Source organism: Cynoglossus semilaevis, chromosome 12 (genome assembly GCF_000523025.1).
Source record: "Cynoglossus semilaevis isolate Cse_v1.0 chromosome 12, Cse_v1.0, whole genome shotgun sequence".
NCBI lineage: Eukaryota > Metazoa > Chordata > Actinopteri > Pleuronectiformes > Cynoglossidae > Cynoglossus > Cynoglossus semilaevis.
Window position 1 is genome coordinate 15,159,666 of NC_024318.1, and position 18,918 is coordinate 15,178,583.

General features: G+C 39.9%; 2 protein-coding genes across 4 annotated transcripts in view; one reads left to right on the forward strand and one right to left on the reverse strand.

The window, feature by feature from the left end:
* Window positions 1-7,998: 7,998 nt before the first annotated feature.
* LOC103387638 (SH3 and PX domain-containing protein 2A-like) overlaps window positions 7,999-18,918 on the reverse strand; it is a 48,836-nt gene continuing 37,916 nt past the window's right edge. The window contains exons 8-15 of one of the 3 annotated variants that reach the window (XM_025060529.1): window positions 18,600-18,713; window positions 15,800-15,883; window positions 12,914-13,031; window positions 12,475-12,803; window positions 12,253-12,302; window positions 11,556-11,675; window positions 10,495-11,404; window positions 7,999-10,404 (exon numbers count right to left, since the gene is read on the reverse strand). In XM_025060529.1, the coding sequence (XP_024916297.1) occupies window positions 9,494-10,404; window positions 10,495-11,404; window positions 11,556-11,675; window positions 12,253-12,302; window positions 12,475-12,803; window positions 12,914-13,031; window positions 15,800-15,883; window positions 18,600-18,713 (2,636 nt within the window). In that variant the 3' untranslated portion in view covers window positions 7,999-9,493. Of the gene's footprint in view, window positions 11,405-11,555; window positions 11,676-12,252; window positions 12,303-12,474; window positions 12,804-12,913; window positions 13,032-15,799; window positions 15,884-18,599; window positions 18,714-18,918 lie in introns of all 3 variants that reach the window. The other 2 variants (XM_008322374.3, XM_008322375.3) reach the window with 2 other exon arrangements.
* slka (STE20-like kinase a) overlaps window positions 12,286-18,918 on the forward strand; it is a 66,132-nt gene continuing 59,499 nt past the window's right edge. Inside the window, exons 1-3 of the mRNA XM_025060528.1 lie at window positions 12,286-12,330; window positions 12,677-12,766; window positions 18,271-18,459. The gene's annotated coding sequence lies outside the window, so the exon portion shown is untranslated. The remainder of the gene's footprint in view (window positions 12,331-12,676; window positions 12,767-18,270; window positions 18,460-18,918) is intronic.

Genomic DNA, 18,918 nt, shown 5'->3' on the forward strand with positions numbered 1-18,918 from the left:
CTTTAATCATTTTCTACGCCATCTATTGGGGAAACCTGGGTATTGCAGGGAAAAGGCAGTAAGTATAATGATAATATAATTAAATTATATCATTTGGAAAAGTTTGGAGGGCCGGATAAAAAAGCTGAACGGGCAGCATCTGGCCCCCGGGCCTTAGTTTGCCCAAGCCTGACTAAGACTTTTGATCTATAATGAAGGGTAAAAAGTTTAAAAAAAAACAAATGGAGACAGAGCCATATTGCTCGTCAGAATGAAGAAATTTGGGAAAAATGTCTTTAAAACTTTATGTGCAGAATGTGAAAGGTCGTAGGTCGAGGACGTCGTAAAGCGAGGACCCCCCGTCATGTTGTTTTTGATTTATCCTTAAGCAAACTCGTTTTTTGCTGCAGAACCATTTTTATTATTTAAAGTTACACTACGTTATTTTGTTTCAAAGGTTAAAATACTATGCTGCTATATCAGCTATAGCATTTCAATATGCGTTCAATTCTCTTTTTTACCCCCTCACCTCAGTCTCTGCTGACTTAACATGTCAATTTAAGATACATTTCTTAAACCCAGTAAGCAGCATAAAGCTAGATGTTTTGCTAACCGACGCTAACCGTTAAGTCTTCTAGGATGTCTGTTTTGCCTCTCGAGGAGCACGTGATTCCTTAAAGGGTTAAAAAAAAGAAAGAAAAGTGTGAATGATCTCACCGTAGAAGGTTATGTTTGTAGTGAAACGAGGATGTGTGTAAATCAGGGAAGAGTCTGCGACAGAGGAAGTTGTAAGTTGTGGGTTTGGGACTCACAGACGAGGAAGGAGCAGCGATGCTGTGTGACTGACAGAACTGTAGCTGTTAGTGCAGACTTCTCAGGAACAACCAGATACTGTACACCAGAGGATTGTCGGAAAGCCTGTATGTGGGCCATGTCCTGTGTCAGGGTACGACCCCTGCTGCTGACTAGATGCTACAGTCAGGCAAACGATAAATAAAAAGTTGGTGGACAAAGAAGTGTTTTTGAAAAGGTGGTGGTGGTGAATGGATATTCTAGACATTTGCTCTTGGTTCTAGGTGAAAATCAAATGTACACACGTGCAGCCAGTGACAGGGATGTGTCTTGTTGTCGTGTGACTTTGTTGGCATCTCATTTGCACGTCCGTTTCTGAGTGCTGCTCTGTGTTGATTACAGTAAAACACAAAGACATTTTCACTCAACATAGAACATGGTCTATGTTCTGCTTCAAATTGCCAAGCTCTTTGGATGTGTGGTTTGGGTCTCGAAGAACCATTGTGCTGTAGTTTTGTTTTGTTTGTTATATTTGTTGTTATATTGTTATATTTTCACACTAAAGTTATATTGTTTGCTTTTTGTTAAAAAAAAAAAGAAATTAAAAAGTTATGGCTTGTCCATCATAAAAGTCTTGCAGGGTAATTATATCTGTAATGTAGTTTAATACGCAGCGTTTGTTTTTATTTGCGTTTATTTTCCTACACACTTTTTTTTAGAAAATTGCAGAAAAAAGTTTTAAAAAAAATTAAAACTACAATAGAGAATTTGTTGACTATTTCAAATGACAAAAAGACTACCAGTGTTCTCACTAATCACTGTTCTTAATACTTAAAACTGAAAAAACATTGTACTGACACAAAGTGGTGACTTTGTGTCAGTGCGTCCTTTAACCAGACCTTAAAAAGTGCCCTCTGCCCTTGAAACAATTTTTCTTGTGCTTCATACAGCAGCATCCCATTTACAGTTCTCTATTTTTTTCGTCTTGACCAAATATGACCGATTATAAATAAAATGTTGTGAATTTTTTTGGTTAAACATTGTACTGTGGAGTGGCGCTTTGGCCCAGAGCCAATGTCTCTGTCATTGGTGTGGAACCCCAGGGTTCACCTCCTGGGCAAGTTCGAATCCCGGTTAGGGCGGTTGGTACCTTCCAGTGGACTCACCACCCACAGGAAGGTTTAGGGGGGTTGGTACGGTGCAGTGTGATCTGGGTGGCGACTGCTGCCCCTGTGACCCGGCAACGGATAAGCGGATGAAAATGGATGGATGGATGGATGGATTGTACTGTGGAGCATTAGTTTATTTATTTAGCCAATGCTATTATTAGTATTGTCACTGTATGTTTTATTTGTCTGCCTTTGCTCTCCAAACTATTGCATAAATATAATAATCAACCTTTATTCTCTTAAAAGACTGGTTGATACAGCAGATTTTTTTTTTGTGCTGTCAAGACTTTGTATTTACATGTTTTTACTGAAAAAGAAGGCTAACGTTAGCGGTAGCTACTAAACCTCAAGTCAGAAAGCAAATCTACTTAATGAGGAATGTGACAAAATACAATTTCATGTTGCATAAATATAATAATCAACCTTTAATTTCATAAAAGACTGGTTGAGTCAGCTGATTTTTTTTGTACTTTAAAGGCTTTGTATTTGCATTTTTTTTTTTTATTTGACTGTGATAATGTTTGCTTCAGTCATTTCTCCGTCTTCTGACTGGGGTCAGGTTTGTTTAGCCATGTTTCAGTAAATATGATTTATTTATGCTATGCTGGTTTTTCCCACTTCCCAAAGGGTACAAATCATTGTGACCCAATTTGCAACATTTTCAGGATGGTTTTAACTACAGTTATTTATTCAACAGCAGTGTGTGCTATTCATAAAATTAAATATGTGGAATGACTGTATTACGGAGGTCATAGTATTGAAAATATACACAGTATATTTCAGACATGGCCACTGTCCTTATAGTGATGACAATACTTTGAGTTTGTGTGTGTGTGTGTGTGTGCTTGACATCCTGTGCTAGCTTACATTTATCATATTTAGTCAGAGAATCCTCCTGACAAATCAATCAAGCATGTTTTATTGACATGCATTACAAGTGGTGCTACAGTAGTGACCTAGCATGACATCATGGAGGACAGGCTGTTCCCCCAAAGGAGCCAGACACAGGTGATGGTGATGAGCTGAGTCCAGCCCAGTCCTGAAGTGACTGCGGTGACGAGTGGACTGGCTGAGCCGACCAGGGCTCCATGTAGGGAGAGTGATGGAGGAGCTAATCATTAAAATGTCAGCCAACTGTCACAGAGAGAGAAACTGGAGAACGCGCTTAAAAATTTGATAGCAATGACACGATTCGCTGACTGAGATCCTGGCACAGATTTTGAATAAATAAGCGGAGACAGTTTTCCTGATTCAATGTACAACAAAATTTCCTGAAAAACACTTTCTGTTCTGACAGAGCTGCTCTTCACAAGGCAAATCTCAGCTGAATGTTGTGTTGTTATCACATACTGTATGTGACCTGTGTCACGAATCCAACGACAGATTTATATATATATATATTTTAGTAATATAGTACTATAGTACTGTTTAAGTAGTGACCCAGTACTGTTGTCTCTCTGCAAAAAAGGACTCAGAAATATGTTTGTATAGAATACAACAAAACGTGTTAGCTCATTAAATGACTCTTAAAAATGAAGGTCCTGGAGGACTCCAACACATTTTAATACCAATTAAAAGGTAATACGGATATTTTCTATGTATTTTATATTAAAGCTACTTCTATATTTCCACTGGAAGAACTTCCTTTTTGTAGAATTCTGAGTGATGTCTTTTGTACCAGGTCACAACCTGTGTCTTTGCCACATCTAAGGACTGAAACTGAGCTCCTTTAAGATGTTCTTTAAATTTTGGGAAAAGAAATAAAACATGGAGAAAAAAATTGGAGATGGATCAAAACTGTAGTGAGGCTTTAAAATTCTGACAGCTCTTTATGAACGGTTGGTTAAAATTTTGGTATTTGTTCTGATTCCAAAATGTTGCAGACGGTTTAATGATGAAAGCTTTTCGGACTTGAAAGACCTGACTTAGAACGTAGTGCCAGGATTATAACAAACGGACCGACTGTGTTCGGTTTAGTGAAAGAGCATTTAAGTACTAAGTCACCGTTTATGTGTCTTTGATCGGTTCTTTAACTCCTCTTTAGTTGAACACTACTTTTGGATCATTGCAAATAAATTAGGGCGAACCGTTCCTGTTTTACAACGCAGCAGAAAGATACGTCGATCTGGGCATAATAAAATGAGGTTGTAGCTGTTAGCGCTCTAACTTTTGGCCAGCTCTAATTGGATGAGAGCTAAAGAACAAAGAGACAGCTCTCTCTCTCTCTCAGATGCCTCACGACCGACGACATCCATCTTCACAGTAGTACGCCTGACTATAACACTCGCCATATACTACACAAAAAAACATAGGCAAAGGCTTTTAGTAAACAGCTATAACTCAGACGGAGGCTGTTTAGATTGGTGGTATGTAGACCTGGCCTGGGTGAACATCATCTGTTATTTACTACCCTGCAGGCCTGGCTCTGCTACAGCACCTCTTTATGCTGCACTTCTATAGGCACAAATACAAAGCATGATGTTTGGACATGAAACAGACAGCAGTGGCTGCTGTTCATTGCCAAGTGCTCACAGAGGTGTTGGGAAATACACAGCGGCGGCCTGTGAAAGTAACATTAATATTGCCTATGTCACTGGTGTCTGCGTACATGCAGACTTTCCACTCAGACCTCTGCATGAACCTGGCTGCCGGCCCCCCTCCAGGAGCTCTGCTAGCCCAGCAAATGCCTGTTAACTGTGTCATCTGGGTGGCTTGTTGGTTAAACACAGACATCATCGATTATAAAATCGATACTTATTCCAATCTGCGTAGAATTATTGATTGTGAATTTAAACTTGACTTTCAAAAAGCCCACAGTTTGGCTCTTGCCCTCATTTTAGGATTTGATGTAAAGTCTTTTCCCCTCCGACTGGCAGTGTTGAAGGACAGACTCTAAGGAAAAATAGTTTTAAAGTGAAAAATATAAGGCTGTCTAAAAATATCAATATCACTTGGGACTTTTTTATTCAATCACAGTTACGATAAAGACCGTCATTCGGCTGGCGTCGAGATGCTTAGTGCTACTGCTGCTCTCCAGTGGTCAGAAGCGGCAACAGCACCCTCTGTACAGAAAAGACCCTCGTTAACGGCGCGAAACTACATAATAAAAACAGTAGCAAAAACGAGAGCAACAAAAATAATGACAAAAAGGAATGAGAATAAGAATATAAATTGAGGGAATAAGGTAAAAGATAAGAATAATAGAAAAATAAAGAATGAGGACGGGGTGTTGTAAAGAAAAAGGTTGTTTTTATCTTTAAATATATATTTAACAAACAGTATGCGTATTTATGACTGCGTCACGTCTGTCTGCCTCCTGGGTCAATCAGCTTCACCTGTGTCCTGTTCAATGAAGGTAAATAGACCTCCCTCCATTCGCTCTATCTTTGTTGGATCGTTGTCGTTCTTGTCACCGGGTCTACAGTGTGTCATTATGGTTCCAGACTGTTTTTGTTCCTGCGTGTTCCTGAACTCCAGGTCTGTTTCCCAGTGCTTCTCTTCTCACGTTCTTTTTTTGACTTCCCTCTGTTTCTGTTCCTGTCTAGCCTGTGTTCCTTCAGTTCAGAGCTGCACGAAACAGCTTTCTCATTAATGCACATTCAAAATACACGTTTATTTATTAGCTGTACAAGAACAAAGTTAAAAAGAAAAGATTTGTACAGCATATATGTTTATATACATAAGTCGGTATAATAATATAATAATAATACCCTTGAATGAACTTGAACATGTCTGAGTGAAAAATGACGTCAGATGTGTAGCTTGTTTGGCTTTTTATTAAACTTTGTAACTCTTTCCTTAGATTTATCACAACTTTACTGTAGCGTTTTTAAATTACTAGTACCATCTGGTGGAAGTTGTGTAATTTATTACTTTTTGCAATGAGAGAAAATAGATTTTGGCCAGAATGAGGTTCATATTATTCTTGGTTTGGCCCAATAACAAAAACTGTTTCTAGTGTGGCCCCTAGTAAACATTACTACTCTGGGATATACATTTTAAGCTACTAAATGTTGTTCCTGGTTGTGAGTAATAGTATTTCCAACACTAGATCAAGCAACAAAATATGTCAGTGTAAAACTATGCCAGTGTGTTGTATTAATATAGCTGATGATGACATAATTACTACACTGCTGTGTAACAAATAGTCAGCAGTGAATATGTAACAACCAGAATTAAGTGAATAACAATATCTAATATAATATCTGGCTGTGAGGTATTCAACTCAACTGAAGCAGTGCGTGTGGTTGTCATTTCTGAAAACATGTCCATATATCAATTGTGATATCAGTCATGACACAGGTTAAATATTGTACGTAGGTCAAATTAGCAATACATAGAACAAGGCAAGGGAAAGGATTCAAATGATTGGAGATAATGTCTTTGAGTATGTGGTAACAACAGGTATTTGGAATAAATACATTTAAAAAATAAAAAATGAAGCAGCTTTGTTAGCCTAGAAAACAACTGTCAGAGAGGCTAATCAGGATTAGCATATTTGCTACATTACTGGAGCACATAAGACCACAGACCCCCTTTGACAATGCTACAAAATGCATAAAGAAAACTTTTAGAACATTTTTATCTCACTTTTATTCACGATACAATAATTACATTCATTTAGCATAAGAAAATTATTAATAAACTGAATGTTCCCACTGAATAATAAACTTGTCCGAGGTGCATTCAGGTACAATCGTAAATGGAGAAGCTGGTGATTACAACAGTTTGTGTTATACAGTATTTTGTAAGCTCCACCAAGGTCATGTCATCCTGGTGAGTCTACATTAAAGCCCATTCCTTGGTAATGGAAACATCAGAGGGTAGAATAAGACTTAGACTCCAGCCTATTCCATAATCCCAGGGTTCCTCGTTTAAGAAATTGGGCTAAAGAACTAGGCCAAATCACTTACCGCGAACTGTCACTGAGGCAAGTAATAGAGTGACGTGGGGACATTTGACGAAGTGATTACCCATGATACCTAGTATGTTCTGTACAGTTGTGTTATGATGTGGCATAGTTTCAGGTCTAGTTTCAGCAATGTCATGTTTCCAAGAATTGAGGTCAGCTGTCAACCTCAATCTGCTAAATGAATACACTTTTCCAGCAGTTCAGTTTTTTTCTACCCGATGGCACAGGAATATTCCAAGACAGTTATGCCAGGATTCCTTTTTTTTTTTTATTCGGTGGCCATGCTGTCAGATGAAAAATCACTGCCCTCTTAAGTCAGTTTCAGCCAGAGTAAAATGTGTTCTGCAGAGTCTCCTGCAGTGAAAACAGCTAGATCTGAATTTGACCATTATGTAGCTCGGAGATGTAATGAAAAAGTAAAAGGATTTGTAGAATCTCAGCGTAATCTGATTTACCTGCATAACAACATCCAGCTGCTCTGGAGTTTTTACTGTTACTCCAGTTATCTTCATCTCCACAGCATGTCCTAATCTCCAATGTGCTGGTCCTATCCATATTTATCTTTAACCTGTTGCACCGTAGCTGTGATGGAGTATCCTCATTTCTAATCATACGCAACAATATACCGTGAATATAACCCGTACACAACAAATTTAAAAAGCAAATAAATAAATAAATAAACATAAATATGCCACACTTTTCTATAATCTGCAGGTGTCCACGTTTTATTTAGATATTTACACGGAGAGATGTTTCTGTTAAATCAAACTGGAGGTTTTACGAAGAGGGAATACGATGACCGGAATTAAAATACAAACACAAGCAGGAAAATAAATAGATAAAAATAAGTAAGTAAGTAAGTAAATACGGACGACCTAAGCAGAACGCCGAGACCGGAGTCTTAAAGGCAACGCACCCATGACACCTGGGGAAGTAACCCGGATGTAAACGAGCATATGCTAATGTTTGCTTGGACTTTAACAAGTAGTCTTTCGTCATAATATTGTCACGGAGAAGACTTTGTAGGTCCAAAGCATCCATCACGGATCTGAAGAAGCAGCCGGTAAGATGCTAAAAGAGAAGGCGTTGTCCGTTTACCTGCCGGGGTTTGTTTTCGTTGTTGGCGTTGGCGTCCGCCCCGGCGCCCAAGTAATAACATAAGTTACACAGAAAGTTTTTTTGTTGTTGTTTTGTTGTTGTTTTTTTTTTGTAACTTCGAATTAAATAAACGTCTTTTTCCTGAACAGACCATGTAACAAGGCTAACAAGGCTAAAAAATACAATAGCCTAGTAGAACAATTATCGATAGCTATCTTCATCTTTCTCCTACGCACTAAACCACTAGTCTTTTTCTCCTTCTTAAACACTCCTACCACTCCTAACTTTTACACTTTATGTCGCCCAGTCACGGTCCTTTTCTGTATACACATTATTTTTTCTTTATAATTTTTAATCATGTCTGAATTTACTCTACAAATGTACTTTACAAACCAAATATTAAATACCACACGATAAACCGGGAACAGGTGAAGCCAATACCAAGGTAGAATATTTCTTAAACAAAAATGAGTTGTTTGTATTTCTACTTGGTGTTATTTGTTCAGTTAATTGTAAGAAATTAATTCACTTTAATAAGTCTTAATAAACTAGAAACAGTGTAGTGATAACTAAGAAATCTGACTCACGCAGACACATTTTTATGGTTCAAAAGTGCATTTATTTGTTTTAATCTTTTGGCACCTTAGTCATCATCACTGGTCACACAGTTAACAGAAAACTAATGCAAGCATCCCGGTAATACTGCAGCTAAAAGGTTATGACAAATTTACTGCCCAGCAGAAATTTAAAATGTTAGGTTAAACAGAGCAGTTTTTAAACATATTCATGGGGCTGTGGTTTTCATTTTAAAACATACAAAAATAAACTAAGTAACAGTACAATATTAAAGTAATGAATAAATATGATCTTCTCCGTTGTGAGGGAAGTTAATGTTTTGGATAATAAGCTTTTGAGGAAAATTCTGAGGAGAGTTTCTTCTTCAGAGTTAACAAAATTATATAAGCATTAACACTCCATGGGAACATTACAACACAAACTGATAAAATATTTCACATAAAAGTGACTTACAGTATAAAAGAGATATAAAGACATGCAATAAGACAGCAAGGGAGATTAACAAAGCAGCTTTGGCAACAAGTTTCCGCAGAGAAAGGAGGAGGAAAAAGTTATATTCAACAGCTCGAGGCATCGTCGGTATAATGAATTATTTTAAACATGCAATAAGCTTTAAATGCTTAAGAGTTGTTGTGAAATAATACATTATAAACTTAGAGAACATGGTTCAATGTTCAGACCTGTTTCAAGTTAAGGGTAACCACTGGTCTCCTTTTTTTTCTTTTCTTTTTTTTTTTTAACACGCTGCCTCCCCCCCTCCCCCCGACACGACATCACAGCCCTGCATTTGAAGATTAATTTAATTCCTCCTTCCTTTCAAAGTTAGAATTTATTTGGGTTACTCATTTTGGCAAAGGTACCAGTTAGGTTTTAGTCCCAGTTCTTTGGCCTGAGCGCTAGCCACTTTCATCTCTTTGAGAAGTCTTTAAAAGCATGTTAGGAGATCTGCCGCCTCCACATGTGAAAACTAGTGCCTTTTCTCCAGGTAATTGGAGGGAACCCACCCTTTCCTTGGTCTGCCATTGTCCAGAACTTTACAGTACCACCACCCATTGGGATTCTTTTCCAGGACTTCAAGACTTGTCCCCTCAGGAAATCCCATGGTCTCCTCATCCCCATGATAATCAGCGATGGAGACGTACACCTCCCTGAGGTTGTTATGGATGATGTGGGGTTTAGGCCTCACTGTAGACACTGGGAGAGCATTCTTTGGAGAGCTCTGGCCAATGGATTCAGAGCTGCCAGTACCTGATCTGTTCTTGTTGGGTAACACTATGTTGTTGGTCACCGTACTACGTGGAACAGTGCCGAAAGAAGCATTGCGTCGCACTGTGGGGCTGGCGCGAGGATGGTCTGTGGAGTTGAGGGACTCGTTTCTCCTCAGAGAGCCAACAGGGCTGGGACCGTCCTTTATTGGGGCTGAAATGAAGACAGACTGAGGTCGGACCACTTGCTGCTGTTTGGTGTTGTTCTGTTTCCTTGAATCAAACAAGCTGCTAGGCTTAGAGAGACCACCAGGAGGTTTGGAAGGAATAGGCGGGGTGACCTTCTTCATGTTCTGGTTGATGTTGTTTAGCACCTGAACTCTTTGTTCATTCTTCTCAAGGCTGTTGGACTTACTGAGGCTCCCAAGTTTAATCGTTGTTTCATCAGACTCCGACCCCGCAATGTCCTCTTGTTGTCGGGCAGGCTCCAGGAAGTAAGTTGGAGCCCAGCCTTCATTGTCTCCCCAGCGGATGTACCACCAGCCACTCTCCTGCTTCTCCAGCACCTCCACCTCCACTCCAGCAGGAAAACTGACCTCAGACTCTTGGACTTTCTCATAGGGATCTGTGGTGCGATACACAGATCCTTCCAGGTCAGAGTCTCCACGGCTGCCTTTGGAATAGATGGAGGATAGATCTGATGTGCTCTGAGAAGAAAAGGAATCTTCAGAGGAGACGACTGAAGCTGTCTCAGAGTCCTCACCTTTGGTTTTGGTGCCATTCTTCAGCTGCCCTGTGGGTCGCAGTTGTCTTCTCAGGGTACTGATGTCCATCTTTTCAGCACTGGAGGCCTTGTTAAGCTGTGGTTTGGGCCTGACTACTGGCTTCAGTTTGAAGGCCGATTTTGGAGGAGACGATGCCTTGCTTTCGTCCTGGTCTTTGTGTGATCTAGACACATCTGTAGCAGATTCACCTGAGCCAGATTTTGGACTAGAGGACTCCTCAGCTTTGATTGAAAATGGGCTTCCGTTCAAGTCAATCTTGAGCTTGTTCCCAGGAGATCTCCAGCCAGCTGAAGTTGGGTTTGCGGTCTTGCCACTGTCCGACAGACCACTTGTCTTGAATGAATTTGAGTCTCTGCTGCACTGCCTTTCTGGAGTATCTCTCGGCCTGAAGCAGTCATTCTCATAAATGCACTCTTCCTCCACCTCTGCCTCATGGCCATCTTCAAATGACTCACCCAGCTTGAAAGAGGCGCTGTGGAGTGATGACGCAGGGGACGGCTTGGAGGACAAATGTGACCCTTTCTCAGAGGAAGTGTCCTCGTTCTTTCCAACCACCAAGGAACTTCCACCTCTCAAAAACTCAAACTCAGACTCCAGGTCTAAATCTCCAATAGCAGGGACATCATATTCTGGTTCTTCATACACTGGTCTTCCAGAAGACCCAGGGGACTCTGGAGCTTCGGACCCTGGGCTGCTGGGTGGGGCACTTTCTGCTGAGTCCTGCTTTTTGACAGGAGGTGCTGGAGGTGGAACCTTAGGGCGACACAGAGTGCTGGTTCTGCGATTCAGGTTGGGCTTTTTACGTTTATCAATGAAGGAACATGGAGCCCAGCCTTCCTTCTCACCAATCTGGACATACCACCAACCACCGGAGTTCTTCTCAATGACCTAAGACACAAGTAAAAGGAAGGTTTAGGAGATGCATACAGAGACTTTTCTAATCATATACTGTTTATTTCAGAATTTCTCACATAATAACAACAATATTAGGTAATAAATGGAAAGATACATTTGCTCAAATTAAAAAAGTAATTCTTACATCTGCTTTCTGTCCCCCATTGAAACTGATTCCATCAGATATACAAGACTGAAAATCTGCAATGGTGTAGTACTCGGCTTCAACTGTAGGGGGCTCTGGTGGGGAGGGCAACTGAAATCCCTGGACAAAAAAAGAGCATGTATTATAAAAGGGTTAGATTTGAAAGAGAGCTGAAACAGTAAACTGATAAAACATTTTTTTATATATATAAATCAATATGTTATCTCAGATCAGTGGTCCCTAAATGTTTTCTGCAGGGCCCCACTTTTGTAGAGAGAACTATTGTCCCACTAAACTTGATTTAAAACACAGTAATCTTGCATAACAGATATTCTCACAAAGAAACACTGAAAAAAATATTAAATTTTTTATTATATAAAACAGAAATACATTTATGACTAATAATTGACAGCCAAACTAACCATGCTACTGTTAGCCAACTAATCTGGGCTTTTCCGTCTGTCTGAGTTGGATTACTGACCCCTACTGGCTCTATTTTCCTCTTCTAAATATGTTAAATATCTTAAAAAAACATCAGAAAATATTGTGTTCCATTCACATGCAACAGAGAGGAAAATACAGAGAGATGTACACAGCCACATATTCTCTGGCTCTATAAAAATAACAAAGGAAGTGTTTTTTGAATTATTCTGTGGTCGTCTAGGAAAATGGAGACTAATAATTCAAATATTCTTACCAGAGTTGCATCTCTTCGAGGAGGAGGTTTTTGCCGGAGAATTGGGGAACCTGTGACATAATCACAAGACAAAAGCAGGTATGATACAAAAATATATATATCTTAATGAGCCTTGTTTGACAAACTTGATATATTGGAGGCCAAGTTAGTAAACTACTGTTAGATAGTTATAAATTATGACTTTACTACAGAACCATATAAAGTGATTGTGAAATAACTGACCAATTTCCACCCGATGAGGAGCTATGCGGGCGATGGCTGGTGAAGCAGGCTCAGGTTTACTTTTCCCATCCTGTGGTGAATTAACTGGACTTGATTCTGCGCAGGGGATTGGCAAGCTGATCTCCTTCTTGGACACTTGGGGGCTCTCTGGAACACATTCACTCTGCATGTCCTTCTCACTGGATGCCTTTTTGTTTAGCAGGTTGCTGATCTCCATGATGTTTCCGATTATCTCCACTGGACCTGTGACAGTCTTCTTGCGTGGTGAGAAGTCATCTTTCATCTTCTTCAGGTAGGAAGCTGGAGCCCAGCCTTCTTTGTCCTGATATCTGTCAAAGAGTGAACAAATATGTCAGGCTTATCATCATTTTCTTGGAAAAAAAGTAAAAAAAAAAAGAACCAAAAGGAATGGGCCCAAAGCAAGGGATGAAAAGTATACCTGACAAACCACCATCCTTCCAGGTTTTTTTGAATCACCTCCACAATCACTCCTTTCTCAAAAGCAATTTCGTCTTTGCCCTGACCGGAATAGGACTGCACTGTTATGTACTTCTCTTCTGCCAGAGCAAAAAGAAAACATAAACAGATGTAAGAATGTGGAAACTCAAAGAAGTCAAACTGAACTAAGTCAAAATAAAATGCAGAAAGAAGGAAGGAGGTCAAACATGCACATTCTCAACAGCGTTTTTACAGAAATTAATTTCAAGAAATATATTTATATTTGAAGTTGGGGTTGAGTTTCTCAAACACTGACAGTAGCTGTTTTTATTTATATTATATATTGCTCTTTCTTCTGCTGCCAGACTGGCCTGTATGATCTGATCTGTTCTGTTTCTTTTTTTAATATACATCTTTTGGGGCTTTTGTCAGTCTAATAGTTGTGATTGGAAAAACAACACCTATACGTAGGTCCTCTAAAGAAAACATAAACCCAGTTTTGGTTCCCCTGGTTGCATGATGTAATGTTTTAGTTTTGGTAGTTGTGGAATGTGTCGCAGCAAAGAGAATTTTCACATGAGCAGTAAAAGTTTGGGCGACAGTTTCCCTGTAACTTTTTTTTTGGACAAAAAACCTTTCCTGATGTCTCCTTTTGGTGCAAAGTGATGACTCGGCTAAAGCTTACACAAAATTCTGAGGTGTTAGCGAGACAGGAAGGGAAACACTGTCTGTGGAAACACAAAGAGGAAATTTGGACCGAAACGGACAGAAACTTTGGAGAACACCACTTTCCTTCATCCTCCTCGGGCTATTTTGAACTCAGCGGTTCATTTTTAGGTTTTAACTGTACCGTCAGCGTCGGCATAGACATCAAGATGCCCATTAGTTTTCACCACTGAATCTGCTTATCCCCAGTACAGAGATTCCATGGGCACAAGTTCATGTCCTACTGCTGCCTTGCTTTTATTAAATTATAAAGTCAGAACACCTCAAAATTGTCAATAAAAAAAGGATCAGGGCTGCTGGTCTTTTATTACAATAAAGAAGCCCTGAGGCGGACCTCGTTAGCAGGATCTGTTAAGGTTAGCTAGCCTCTTAGAAGACTGAAAAATATCTGAAATACATCTGGGAAAACCATTATTTTAGCATCCCACAGCTGTAATTTCAATGTTATATAAGATACAAATATAGACATAAATATCATGATGTGGGATTACAAGGCCTGTTTACAAGCACCAAGACCAAACTGAATTTATCAGAATCAAAAGTAGTTTCTGAATTCAAGAAGGAAAAGTGTTGACATTGTTTATCTTTCTTTGATCAGTTTATTAATGAAGGAATAGCAGTTCCTCAAAGACGAGGTAGCACGGTTGCGTACGTTGTCATTTCCACCAATTAAAGTAGAGTTGTCATACTATAGTACCTGCAGTGAGTTACAGTATGTCACTGGCCCGTGCCCTCTTCCTCACAAGCCCCTTCTAACCTAGCACATAATAGAGAGAACAGACTGCAATCTGATTTATGTTTTCTCATGAGGCTGGGAAGCTACACTCAGCCCTCTTTTCCTGTCATTATGGCAATTCCTGTCTGAACCCAGTCAGCACAGGCAGCAGCAGCAGTTTGCTGAAAATGCAGAATTCATGTTCTAAAAAAGACACTTTGTGGAAATGCACTCTGTGCTGAGCTGAGGAACTTTAAATCTGGTGACATGTTTTTCAGTTTTTCTTCTCTTCTCCAGTTTCCAAGGCTGTGTTTTGGAGATGAATGGGTGTGGGATTGTAATGCACTTTCCTCTCATAACTTTCAGTGGGTAAAAAAAAAAAAAAAAAATTCTGCCCACTGTATTTTCCTTTTCGCTGGGCTCTTCCGGCCCTCTTTGTGCTGGAGCGTTTATAACGTTTTCCTTTCACAAACCTCTTCCAAACAATATCCAGCGGTGTAAAAAAAAAAAAAGAACCACAACATGCATCGCTTGTGTTAGAAGAGATTTTTGAAGAGTCAGCAAAGCATCTGTCTTTTTATTCTTTTCATTTTTTAACTCGAAGCAGGATGGAAACAACTCCTGCCCCCCCCCTCAACCCCTCTCCAGTCCAGGGAGAGTAGAAATCACTGGCAAGCATTAAATTTGGGCTGAACTCAAAAGCCTATCCCCAGCACTTTGTCAGAAATCCAAAAGCATTTCTCTTAAAAAATAAATAAATAAAAGAAACTTCGGCCTTGGAGAAAAAAAAAACATGTGCAACTTAGTGATTTTTTTTTGCTAATTGTGTTAAAAAAAACAACAAAAACAACTAATAAAGCTCAGTGTTTGTCTTTGTAATGGTTGCTAGCATGATCAACTTCTCCTTCTGCCACACTTCAGTGCAGCATATACTCATCGGAAAAGTACATACACACTTAATTCGCCCATAAAAAGTAAAATATGGCTCTAAAATGCAGTGTGAGGCATTCCATCACATATTACACAACTGCTTTCAGATGAGTGGGTGCTAAATTTCTGAGGAGACTGCTTTTGGCACGTGGTATTTAATTATAATGTAAACACTTTATATTTGAGCAGCATAATTTGAGCCCAAGGTTATTAACCGCTGTATATAAAGTGGACGGTTTCATCTACGCTTTCCAAACTTTTTCATATTAACGTCAGTGGTTAGTTTGTGGTAAATGGCGGTTCATGATAAATGCATTTGTCAGGGAGTGAAAAAAAAAAAACGACACTGGACTAAACAAATATGTGCATGTGTGTGGAGAGAAACGAGCTGAGCCATGTGACCAGAAACAATAAATAAGACAGGGTGAGAAGAACAATAACAGGAGGGAAGGGGGTGGGTGAGGATGATGAGAGAGGAGAGAGGAGGGAGGTGACACAGCATCTGTCTGGGTTCACCTCGGCTCTGCTGCCTGCTGATGACACCCCCCAACGTCCATCTCCGGTCCAGCCGCTTCAGATGAGCCTTGTGCCGCTTAGTTACTGACAGACACAGACAGACGTGGCGACCACACGACCATGAACACACAAACATGGGAGACATGAAGAGCAAGCACAAATGTTAACACAAACGCACGGCACACACGTGACACACACAGGCCTGGAGACCATTATTAGCTACATGGAAGACATGAGAACAGGCGCCGCAAATGCAAAACACAGTGGAGGGTTAGAGTGGACGGATGGATGGATGGAGGTTACAAAGGAAACGTTAAACTGCAACGTCTTTTTGGTGGCTTGTAATTAGGATGTTGTTAGCGTGGTTTTCCCCATTCTGTCTTGTTAGAGCATCTGGGACACACATTTCTGCAGGAATGCCAGCCAATTAACAGGACAGCTGGGCTGAAGACGCTGTAGGTCGGCGTTGTGCACCTGGGACTTCATACGGAGATTTAAGATAGTACAGACCACGTGTGTCAAACTCAAGGCCCGCGGGCCAAATGCGGCCCGCCGAGTCATTTTGTGTGGCCTGCAGGAGCTTTAAAAGCATTTGACCTTTATAATAAAATCCATGCTGCTGAGTTTCTTAACCTAAATTAAAATTTAACACAGCCTTTTAAAAGCCGATTTGAACAACACCTAGTTACGTCTGGTCTGGAGTTTTGTTATTTACTCTTTGGTTCCACAGAAGGCTGCAGGAGGCCAGAGGCTCACAAAGGGATCTTTAATGCCGTTCCAGTACCTGCCCAGTCACATAAACACTAATTACACTGACAGACTGTCCTCCCAGATCCTGTCAGCACACTCCTCCCATCTCTGACTCTGTAGATACCTGTTGGATGTAGTGGTTGGACGTATTGTAGATATTTCTATGTACTTGTGTTTGTCTGGCTTTAGTCAACATACTGAATGTATTCCGTCTCTGCTTTTACGTAGAAAATAAAATAACAAATGGGATACTGGCACTGATTACTACGGGGGTACGCAAGCAATACTTCAAAAGCTCTTTTGGCCACAGTACTGGAAAATCGTGTTTATTTGGAAGTTTAATACACAACTTAATTGTTGCCTTGTCTCCATTTCAGGGGGGTTTGCCATCAGTTTCAAAGCAGATAAGCTGCATTTTATTATTATATTATATTATTTCACAATAAGATCACTCCCCTGGCTTTGGACTGGGTTGAGGAGTTGACAGTACCAAACCACAGGGGAGTTCATTTAGACATAGTCTTCCCGTTTATCCATCTATTTGCTGGTATTATAAACTACTGGATGAACTTTACATACATGCAGTATATCACACACTGCTGTAAGAACAACTGGACTCTGTTTATACAGAGAAGAAGCCACTTGTCTCAACTTTTGGCTCCTGGATTGTACTGGAAGAAACTTTTATTTTGAAATGTGATTTTGGAAGATAATGGGCATTTTTTACACTTTGTTAAATAAAATAAAATAAAAAAGAACAATAACCATGGTTGCAAACAACCGTAAACAGAATCAGAAGACAAAGTTGAATGACTAAATCCATAAAACCCCCTAAAAAAACCCTCCATAAACCAGTAGTGTTAAAGGATAAATCATATCCACACTTCTTTAAAAAGAAAACAGTTAACACGAGGATAGCATCACAAACCACAGGAAACATTTTTTGGCATTTTAACAAAAGGTTTGGCAGACAGGATTTGTCCATTTTATAGTGTACGGAATCTTAAAGATAAATTCACCACTTACTCTCGAACCATCTTTAGAACTTTTTTTTTTGTCTAAATGCAAATTTTCTTTAGTTTTGGTTGAACACCACATACTCTCCAACGTAACATGTTTCATGCTAACATTTAACATTAACAAAACTATTTTATATGTATAAACTATAAAAATACACAGACACTTGATCTTTTCTATGCCATAAAGTTTTGCTTTGGTGTTGGAGGAGTCAAACTTCTGTTCTCAGAGAGAAGGCTGAGGTGATATAAAACAGATACTATATGCCTGAGTCAGAGTTGACTCAGTCAGATGTAGATTGTACTGAGGGATCTGTTCAGTTGAAATCTGTTTATTTTGTCTCTCCAGTGGCAGCCTTGTCCTCGTTGACAACTTGTCTGCTGGTCCCACGATTTTTCTGGAGACACCAATGTCGAAACAGCTCTTCTTTGTACTATAGTATACCGAACATATCAACATATCACCCTAACCTCTGTACTACATTAGTATACATTTAAGTAAATGATAGTATGCTGTAATACAAAGAAGAACCTTTTCAACATTTGATTCTTTAATTTCCTCAAAGCTGTCTTTGCTATGACATTAATGACTTAAATTATGAATGACCGTAATAAGTTGAGCACGGCTAATGAAACAACACACAGCTCTTTCATGAACCCACTAAACAGGTCTTTTCACCTTTATATTGAATTTGTACTCCACAGTGTACTACAGTACAGGACATCACTTCAGCGACTGTGGTCTGGACCCTCTCCGTGCGCCTCCTGGCTGTTTAACCAGTCCTGAATCCTCCGCTCTGTTCAAGCGTGCTTATGATGGCAGGCAGACAGTGAGGCGTTCACACCAGATGTCAGCGTGGGCTGTCAACATGGGCTGACAACGCTGAAGTCGGGGTGAGTTTGCTTCATTTTTACCACTGATCAAAGGCCGGGAACTGAGGGCAGTGATGAGGGCAGCGACTGTGTGTGGCTGAGGTTGTGTGTGTTGATGTTGGTGGTGGGGCGCAGTGGTTAGCATGTTAGCAGTGACTTACCTTCGCCAACTTTAGAGGCGCCGAGCTCCAAATCATCCCGTGTCCCACTGTGGGAGTTTAGGTAGGTTGCGGGAACCCAGCCCTGTTCCTCTGCTGTGCTGACAAACCACCAACCTGTGGAAACATGGAGAGGCTGACATTTAGTGAAATGTTGTGGAAATAAAAAGGTTAGAAGTCCCAGAATAAGGTCATTGAAATGGCATTTAAAAAATCAGGTTTTATGTCATTTTGATTATTTTATGTGCAGTATGTGATGCTGTGTGAATCAACAAGTACTCTACCGTCCGCCTTTGATTTCTATCTCTTGCAAGTAAAGTAA